At 38.5% G+C, this 10,124-nt stretch overlaps 1 protein-coding gene across 1 annotated transcript; it reads left to right on the top strand.

Annotated features, from left to right (window-relative positions):
* The first annotated feature begins 6,938 nt into the window (after nt 1-6,938).
* On the top strand, nt 6,939-9,864 carry hoxb13a (homeobox B13a). Its single transcript, XM_006806245.3, has 2 exons — nt 6,939-7,917; nt 9,080-9,864. The coding sequence occupies exons 1-2, from the start codon at nt 7,212-7,214 to the stop codon at nt 9,325-9,327; spliced, it is 954 nt and encodes a 317-aa protein (XP_006806308.1). The 5' UTR covers nt 6,939-7,211; the 3' UTR covers nt 9,328-9,864.
* Nucleotides 9,865-10,124: the final 260 nt, after the last annotated feature.

The following is a 10,124-nucleotide window of genomic DNA, read 5'->3' on the forward strand; positions in this document are numbered from 1 at the left end:
TATAACTGGATCAGGTGACCCTAAATCCTCCCTTTGTTATGCTGCAATAGGCTGCTGGGGGATGATGCATAGAGTATTTCTTCTCCAGTCACCTTTCTCACTCACTATGTGTTAATAGACCTCTCTGCAATGAATCATTACTTGTTATTAATCTCTGGCTCTCTTTCGCAGTATGCCTTTTGTTCTTTCTTCCTCCAATCACCCCAGCCTGTCACATCAGATGGCCACCCCTCCCTGAGCCTGGTTCTGCCGGAGGTTTCTTCCTGTTAAAAGAATTTTTTTTCTTTCCTACTGTCACCAAAGTGCTTGCTCATAGGGGCTCATATGATTGTTGGGTTTCTCTCTGTAAATATTTTTGTGCAGTCCGGATTACAAGAAATGCCTTAAGGTGACTGCTGTTGTGATATGGCCCTGTATAAATAAAATTGAATTGAAATTAACCACACTACAGTTCATTATACCACCTCCTCCAAAGCAGTTTTTGGTTGGCACCCAAGTTTGATTACTATGCTTACATCTGCTCAAGTGAACTGCAGCCAGGGTGGAAACAAACCAGACCAGAGTCTAAAGAAGTTCAACACCGCAGGTGTGAAAACAACCCTTTCAGATTCCTGTGGCCACTCACTGATGTACCTCTCCCCTGACTTCCTGTGTACATCCTGATGATTTGATAAAAAATGTCAAATTTACATTAATCACTCTATCAGACCTGCTGGCACTGATTTTTAGTCCATTTCTTGTGTAATTTCTCACACCTCACCCCTTTCACCCTGTTTCCTTTCCTTAATAATGGCTTCTTGACAGCCAACCTTCCACTAAGACCATTTCTGTTGATGCTTCAATGAACAGTAGATGGATCAGCTGAAGGGCCATCTCTCAGGTCCTGCATTTTTTTTTATTTGGGGGCATTTTTAGTCTTTAATTTTGTATTAGATGTCTAAAGACAGACAGGAAAGAGGGGGGGGGGGGGGGGGGGAGCAGGGGAAGAGGGCCACAGCTTGGACTCCATAGATCTAGACCTGTGGCATACAGTGAGTTAAACTGGCTCAAATCAGATTATTTTTTGAGTTAATACATATCATGACTGCAGTTAATAGGGTGTTGAAAACTTTATTCTACTATGTAGCTTAATTTATAATTTTAACTTACTATATTTTTTTCAAGATTGTATATTGCTCTTTAGAGAACCAAGTTGTCCATTTTGTGAATGGAGGTTTTCAAAGTGTGTACAAAATTACCTTTACACTGTTTATTTAACAATGCTATTCCATAGTGTATTTTAATGTTTGTGTGTGAATGTAAAAGTCATATTTGAAATAAAGTTTGAGGATTTTATATCAATACTGAATACCCTAATGATTTAATATGTTTTACTGCTGAATTAAACATGAAGATTATAAAAAAGGTAGCCTATTTGAAACACTGCTGACTGGTGCAGCTAAACTCAGGAATGTTTAAATAAGCTACATACAATCAGCGAAATATGTTGATTGCATGGTATTTTATACACTTCCTACAAATATAATATATTCACACATTCATATGATTAATTGTAGATACTACAGCATTATGCTTGACCTAGTTCCTCTACACTATTGTATATACTTTAATTAATAACTTATATCATAGTAAGTAATTAGTTCGATATATTGACTATACAGCATATATTTTCTAAATATATCTTTATATAACTAGAGGTATAAATGTAAATAACTTTATTGGAATTTAGTGTAAAGATTACAGCCACTGCCTGGCAACTTTGCTGCCATTATTCTACTGAAGCTCTTACGGCTTTTTATCGGATGTAAATTGCTGAATTAAATTTAGATGAGTGACATTAAGTCTAATGAAGTTAAAGAAAAAGTCTATGGATAACGAATTACTTTCAGCCACGGCACCTTTGGAATAAATTTGAACTTTGGACAGGTCATGTCAATCAGGTGACAGCTCAGACTTTTTTCTTTTTCTTTTTTGGGATCAGGTAACCTAAAAGAAAGCCGGAAGTGGTATTTTGCTATGAAACCGGCGCGTTTTTCATACTTCAATCCATATTGTCAGGCTGCAAATGTTCCTTGTTTACTGCATTTGCATCGAGCCTGGATGCACCGTGAAATTACAATGGATGCAGTTCTTTAAACTGAAGCAAAACTGCAATGCAATGATAACTTTCAAGAGTTTGCTCAAGATGGAGAATAAGACAAGACCACGTAAAAGCCCCAGGATCGATCTGCGCAACCGTCTTTTTCACAATTTATTACACAGAAAGCCAGAGGGAGAAGTACATAATACTGTATGAAACCAGTTTTGTTCTCATCTTAACATTCTAAAATGTGTCGAATTCTGTAATACCATTTTTTCCCAGCTTAATATATTATATTATATTATAGTGCTGCAACCCTAAACCCCTGTATAAATTTATTATTTTCTATTAGGTAGGGTGATTTTATACGTTTAATCTACGTCTATTGTACTAAGTCATCAAATGAAATAACTGATATAGCATATACGATATTTTTACATTCGCAGGATTTCTAAAAGTAAATGCTAGAAGACCTGTGAAACCGTTCCACTGGCCTTTATGAGGGTAAAACATGACATTTAGTTGTGTATTTATTTAATTCTGTTTTGCGCAGACTAATCGGTTGTAATTAACCTATAACTATCACCAAATGAAATCAAGACATTAAAACATGATTAAGTCGACGCAGATATAATTTGACACGTACAGTTTGTAACGTTTCTGGGGAACGCATAGTCGGCTCTATTTTCTTTTGATGTTACTTTTTCCAATATTTATATGCCCTGCTTCTTATAGCGCTTTCCTGCTCTACCTGAGCGCTCAAATCGTGTTCAATTAACCCATTCTGATGGATGGATACAGCGGAGAGCAACTTTGGGTTTGTTTCTAAGTTATGCAGACTGAAGCAGCCAGGAATCAAACCACAAATTTTCCGAGTAATAACTGACATGTTCTACCTTTTGGGTGCCAGCCACCCTTGTGGCAGGAACCACTCCTGTAGTTCAGGCGGTAGAACATCCCACGTACCTACCGTGTAAATTTCTTAAAATAAAATCTATCAGTTTATGCTTGCTTTAGCCGTTAAATTTCATCTCTCACTTACTGTATAACATTTTATAACCTATACCACTGATTTCGATTCATGGATTGCAGAAATATGGGGAAAATGAGACTGGGAATGTTTTAGTAATTTCACAGTAGCCCAGAGAAATGGGGTTAGCCTAGTAAACTAATGAAATGTATCAATGAATACGACACAACATTTTCTTTTTCTAAAAATAAATGATGTATTAGCTTTATTTGTCTATAGACTGTATTTTGATTAAAAAGCGAAAATACATACATGACAAAATGCCCTGACGAAGACCAGAGGACGATTCAGGCTTGAAATAAAGTGTACTATCCTCATAGCGCTGTGTATTTGAAAGGGAAAATATTATTATTATTATTATTTTCAGAAACGGCTTTTCAGTCTCCCTGTGAATCTGTTGACTTCTATGTTATTGAGAATGGTTTTATTTTTATTCACGATTCATTTTGAGTGAATTGCAGTCTGCTGATTTAACTCCATACCGGTTATAGTGGTAACATTGGGCCTCATCCGTGCGTGGCATCATCGAAGCAATTTTGAACACAACCATGGTGACACACAAGCACACGCAGACAGAGAGAGTGAGTTTCAAGGTGTGCGGTGGTCTTGAACTTGAAGTTGAACTCATTACAATATGTCTGTCTTTCTGGCTGTAACCCCCCCACCCACCTTTCGCGTTAAACTTGACCTTGACCTTCGGGGGCGGTCTGACATCTGACACCCCCACCAACAGCAGACCACACTGTGGGTTAGAGTCGTACTGTCTGGGTGGTTTGTTTGTGAAGTCTTGTCTGCAATAGGCCATGCTGCAAGGTTTGAATATTTCTGAACAGAAGACTTCAGCTATTCAAAGCAATAGCGTCGATTTGAGCAGGTGATTCATCTGCATTTACGTCACCACTGAGCTGTTTATTTCCTATCATTTATAAAGGACTATGTGTACTGAAGCATTTTTAAGCTTTCTACTTTGTTGGGAAAAATACAAAATATTATTTTAATTTAAAAATACACCCTCAACCTCGCAATCTACTGATTCCTCGTCAGAATAAATTGGAAATAAGTAAAATAAACGCCAAACTAACATTTTTCCTCATTTTGATAAAAAAATTTTTTTTTTAATTATTTAGGAATAGAAATTTAAAAATATCCTATCAATAATGTTTACGGACTATATTGGTGATATTTGAAAATAACAATTATAGATATTATGCTAATCATGGACTTAATGTTAACTGTGTAAATTTATCATACTGGCGCCCCATTCGCTTGTATTTTCAGACTTTTTCATTTGCTTTAAAACAACACAAGGAAAATAAATGTTGCATATGAATATAACTGATGGCAATATTTAAAAAATTTATGTATTTATTTATTTATTCATTGGCAGCTTCAATATTTAAGATTGTATTTGTCACATACACAGAAATATTGCACAGTGAAATGTTTATATAACAGTCAATAACAATTAAAGATATTACAACAAAAATATAGAATTAAAACGAATATTTTCTTTCCTTGTTTTGATATTGTGATAGTATAGTCATATTGTGACGGCAAGTGAGGATAGTACAGGAGCCGGTCGCCTACTGGTTTCCCCAACCTGCATGTAGAAGTGTCTGTGAGCAAGTTGCAGCCATCCGAGTGTATGAACATTAGTTTAAAGTGTTCGTGCATAGAAAAAAGCACTTGTGTGAATGCTTGATCGAGACCTTTAGTAAGAAAAACGCTTCAAGTGCTCACTTTTAGTATAAAAGCGCTATATAAATATTAAATATAATAGTGTTTATTCGAGTTCACCAAATAGTGAGCTGGAATAAACACCGTGATGGTTACATGTGTAAGGATATATTTTAGATGCAAGTTTTACATTCAGCTTGTGTTGCTAATTTTGAATTCTAATACATTTCAGAACATTTAAATTATTGCACAGATTATTATGTTTTATTTATTTAAAGTCGATTGTAACGGCTTATTTCTTTATACTGTACGGATCCAGCCACTGTTCTATGACCACATTCTCAAACAAAGACTTGATCTGGACACGTATATCCTCTTTATGTAGCTTGGTGAGAAGTAAACTTCCGCATTCTTTACATTGTACAGGCTGTTGGCTTCACACGTGATCCTAAAGTCTGTCACTGTAATGTTACTGAAAACAAGATCTGATATTAATGTGTTCGGATTCATTCTGCGGCACACGTAAAAGTGAACTTCCCCACCCTATATGCGCCTAATGGCGGACTCCCTGGTGAAAATGATGAAAATCCAGTGAACTCAAATGAGTGGCCCTACGCTTTTAGGCTGGAAGCTTCGGGTTAAGAGCTCATGGTAATGTGTAAGGAGTTTATTTTACCCACCATATTTCTCTTTAGATCTGTTTTCTGTAGATAATAAACTTGAACAAAATTATTCTAGTATGAATAAAAAACTGAAAAAATGCTTAATCTTTAAGTTTCCTTTTAAATTATTTGCAGAAGAAGTAGTCCTATAGGTTCATTGCAGGCCAGAGATAAAACATGTATTGAAGCAAAATAATGGTTCCTGTCTGCAGTATTTCATTGACCAACCATTTCTTTTCCATGTTTTCATGTTCATTAATAACCTTTAGGAAATTCACTAATTTCTCACTTACTGCTTATTTGGCCTTCGTGTATACGGCACATGGAGTGATTCAAAATAAAATAATTACAGTAATTTCAATTACAGTATAGAGGAGCATCAGAAGTATTAATTTCAAACCAAGCGCAGACTAAGTTCCCGTCTCCTATAAAAAATGAGAACAATAACTTCCTCGTAGTGAAATTGTTTCTTAATATAACGGCCCTTGAGTGCCGCGGAAACCTTTCTGAGACACTTTCAACCAAAGCCGTTTTTCTCAAGTTTTAAGAACTCCAAAACCCTTCCATAAATCCCCTTAACGTTTACTCTAGTCATAACGAATGAGGGCGAGTTAAACTAAAACCTGGTTTTTCACTAGGTGGAGAAATGTTCCAGTGGGTGCACTTATTTAAATAGCCAAACTTTGCTTTTGAAGTCTTGAAAACATTCACGGTAATGATAAATCAATAATACGTTTTTCATGCATTTGAGAAGCACCGATTTTAAATGTGTCCACATCTGTATAAAACTGAGCATCTGGAGTTCCATATTAAAGGAAGAATAAATATTGAATAAATAAATAACATTTACATAACAAAATTTCAGTTTCTCTGAAAGTGTATACGTTTCAAATCAGTTATGTACCTTTACATTTTTGTTTCTTGTGGTTCAGGTGTGCGTGCTGCCAGTGTAGAATGGAGAGTATAGTTATTGAAAAAGTGATTATCTAAACGGTCAGTTCAGATATTGGCGAGTCCATTTCAGAGATTGGCGAGTCCATTTGCACCACGCACTTTTACGCACAACACAAAAGAAGTTGGTCGAGTGATTTTTTTTCATTGTCTTTCTTTCTTTCTGTTTTTAGGCAGACTAAGGTAATGTCACTCTTAGTATCGACCAGAGAACATCACATCACAGACTTGAGTCTGACGCAAAGGCAGCTGCAGAGACAAACTAAAGTAAACCAAACTACAGTAAGCTAAAGCGAATCTGCTCATTCCCTTCTCATATCACAGCTGGAAACTCATAAAATGCTTTTTCCCCTCCTCTCACTGACAGTCCTCAACTAGTCTCTTCTACTCTTCTTTTTGCGCTTGTTCCATCACGTGATCACCCTGTCTCATCCAATAGTTATGCTCCCCTTACTTCTCTTGGTCCAGGGGGCTTGTTGCGTCAAGGCTGCGGCTGGGATGTAAGTGGAGATCCGGCCGGTTAGTCGGAGTCTTTGCTACCGAATGACACGCCGTCACTCCAACAAAGCAGCATACCGTGTTATGATAGTGCTGTACAAGTACATTTCTTGAGCTTCGTTTGTGTGTGTGTGTGTGTGTGTGTTTGTATTTGTGTGTGTGTGTGTGTGTGTGTGTGTGTGTGTGTGTGTGTGTATGTATGTATGTGTAGTGAGCGCCAGTGATCAGCCTCATTCAGCAAATGTAGCAGCTTAGCGCCAGGAACGGACGGAGTCTGAGGCACACGAAGGCCAAAACGGGGAAGGGTGGGCATATGACAGCCTCTTTAGTACTCAACCCTCGCTGGCCAGTGGAAACGGTAATGTTTGTGTATGACAACAACGTGGACGAGTTGAACAAGAACATGGAGGGGCTCATAGGCAGCGGCAACTTTGCCGCTGCCACTGCAGCAAGCCAGTGCCGCAACATCATGGCACATTCGGCGGCCGCCGCTGCTCTGGGAGGCCACCCGTCCAGCTTGGTGCACTCTTCAGGTGGGTATTCCACAGTGGATGTGTCCGCTTCAGGCTCCGGTGAGACCGCTGCCTCTTCGGGGAAGCAATGTGCGGCTGTGCCGCACCAGAGCTCGTCGGCCGCAACCGCATTACCCTACAGCTACTTTGGTAACGGCTACTACCCATGCAGGATGGGTCGGGCTCCTCTTAAGTCCTGTACACAAGCGGCCGGAGCCGCTCTCAGCTCACAGTACATGGACACAACAGTGAGCTCAGACGAATATCCGAACCACCGGGCCAAGGAGTTCGCCTTTTACCATGGCTATGCCAGCCCATACCAGTCGATGGCCAGCTACCTGGATGTGTCGGTGGTCCAAACGCTCGGCACCGGGGAACCGCGCCATGACACCCTGCTGCCCATGGACAGCTACCAGCCTTGGGCTCTGACCAACGCCTGGGGAGGACAGATGTACTGCTCCAAAGATCAGGGACAGGCCGGCCACCTCTGGAAGTCCGCTCTGGCTGGTGAGTACTGCTGCTTTCAGGATTCATAATAACGATTTCTAAAACAGTTAAACAGAACTCTAACAGATTTTTTGTAACTATGACGCAACTGAACATATTTATTTAATAAAAATTACATTTAATAACAATTAAGAAATTAAAGGATTGACATTTGTTAAAACAAAAAAACATCTCGGATGATTAACTTGCTCCAATAGTTAATTATCGTCTTCATAAATTTGGACTAAAATTGGGCGGTTAATGCATCGAGTTTCTTTGCAAAAGCAAAGCAATAATGTGCTTGAGGTTTGTGATGGATGAGGTTAATCACTTCCCTTGAATCCCCATCTAGTTTAGGGCGTCACGTAAAGTGAAAATTAACGTCATGTTGATTGGATCCTTGATATTGTGAAGATACCAACATGTTGCAGACTCTAACTTAGAAATGAGCCTTGCATTGCCATCTCTTGGTGCAGAGTGAAAAACATTTTGGTGTTTCGTTCAATATTGTTTATTAACCAAGTGAGATAATCATTTTATTGCTGGGGCCTTCCAGTTAATTTAATGGTTATCATAATGGTTATTATGATGAGAGACATGATACTCTGCTGTCACTGCTAAAATAAATGAATGAATAAATAAATTAAATAAACAGGAAAATTAACTTTCATTATTAACATTGTAATTAATTCAATAATAATGATGGAAATAATTAATCCTCTTGGCCCAATATTCACAGTGAACAGGACTGTAATGTGTGAGTTAAAAGGAAAAAAAACCTAACGCCCACTCCACTTCTCTCTTTATTTAACGCACACATCGCACAAATGTAGAATTAAACTAAAAACACCGTAAACACAAAGTCAAGAGAAGACACAAAATGCTGTCCTTGTGACAGTCTGTGTGGAGTAGAATAGATACGTGCGCTGTGTTTAAAGACGCCATTTTTTGTAGGTCAATTTGAACTTAACCCAGACAGCAGATATTCGTTTCCCGTCTGCCTCGCAGGATTGTATCCAGCCAACATAAAGTTCCCGTTCACTTCCTTAAAGATGCTAAATTGTGCTCGACAAATATATTATCGGCACTTACACTATTACAGCAATCGTGGAGTGTAGAGCGTGAAAATGTATCATGGTGTGTGCAGCCCATCACCTTCAGACTGGCTTTTTCTCTTTGACAGATGTGGTGGCGCACCAGAACGACAGCTTGTCTTTCCGCCGAGGCAGGAAGAAGCGGATACCTTACACCAAGGTCCAGCTCAAAGAGCTAGAGAAAGAGTACGCAGCCAACAAATTCATCACAAAGGACAAGAGGAGAAAGATTTCGGCCGTGACCAACCTGTCAGAGCGACAGATTACCATCTGGTTCCAGAACAGGAGGGTGAAGGAGAAAAAATTCGTGGCCAAAGTGAAGAGCAGTACTCCATAGCATGCAGGTCACTGCTCTTTGGACAATTCGTAACAGTTGAGATAATTAACAGTGAATGGAAAAAAGTAAAGAAACTAGAAGTGGGACCTCTCACAGACTGCGGCTGTGTGTGAATATGTGTGATTCAACAAATTTAGGAGCACGGACAGATAAGAATACTTCACCAAAGCTGTCCGACAAACCTGCCGAGAGGCATTCTGTAATTACAGAACTTTCCTGACTGCTTTGATAATATATCTGTCTAGTGTGTGTCTTTCACTGTTAGTGTTGTCCGTGCCAAGTAGCCTATAGCATAACTACTATGCTCTCCATACTGTTTATATCGCATGTAAAACAGTAACCAAATCACAGTGTAACACTTAATAAATTTTGTCCCATCCCAATAAAGGTATTATGTTTTTAAAATAATTTTCTATGCCTTGAGGAGGCAAACAAATTTATATTTAACATTGAAAACTGATGTCCGAAATTAGACAAACAGCAGAGGAATCCATTTTGCGCTTGTTGATTAAAACTGTTCACGAGAGACCAAATTCACTTACCAAGTCTGCCTCTGGAGGAACGCTCCCTGTGGTGGAAGCCTGTCTCATGGAATGGCAAGCATTCTGGTTTTCCATGCCTGTGACAGAACCGCGTATGGGAGAAGAAAAAAAAATAGTGTAGTTATTATTATCATAGACATTGGAAATGTGTTTTAATATATCTACTTGTTAAAAAGTATTTATAAAAATATTATTTAAAAAATGCTAAACAAAAACTCTCGTTAATTTCTTCCCTTTTTGAACATTCTATCCATA

The sequence above is a fragment of the Neolamprologus brichardi genome, unplaced genomic scaffold, assembly GCF_056152115.1.
Source record: "Neolamprologus brichardi isolate AB-2024 unplaced genomic scaffold, ASM5615211v1 NODE_ptg000031l+_length_7269946_cov_1, whole genome shotgun sequence".
Classification (NCBI taxonomy): domain Eukaryota; kingdom Metazoa; phylum Chordata; class Actinopteri; order Cichliformes; family Cichlidae; genus Neolamprologus; species Neolamprologus brichardi.

What these genes read in the sequence shown, in the direction of transcription:
- hoxb13a (XM_006806245.3), top strand. Translation starts at nt 7,212, where the DNA reads ATGACAGCCTCTTTAGTACTCAACCCTCGCTGGCCAGTGGAAACGGTA. An exon ending in CTGGAAGTCCGCTCTGGCTG is followed by an intron (nt 7,918 to 9,079) that starts GTGAGTACTGCT and finishes TCTCTTTGACAG; the next exon opens with ATGTGGTGGCGCACCAGAAC.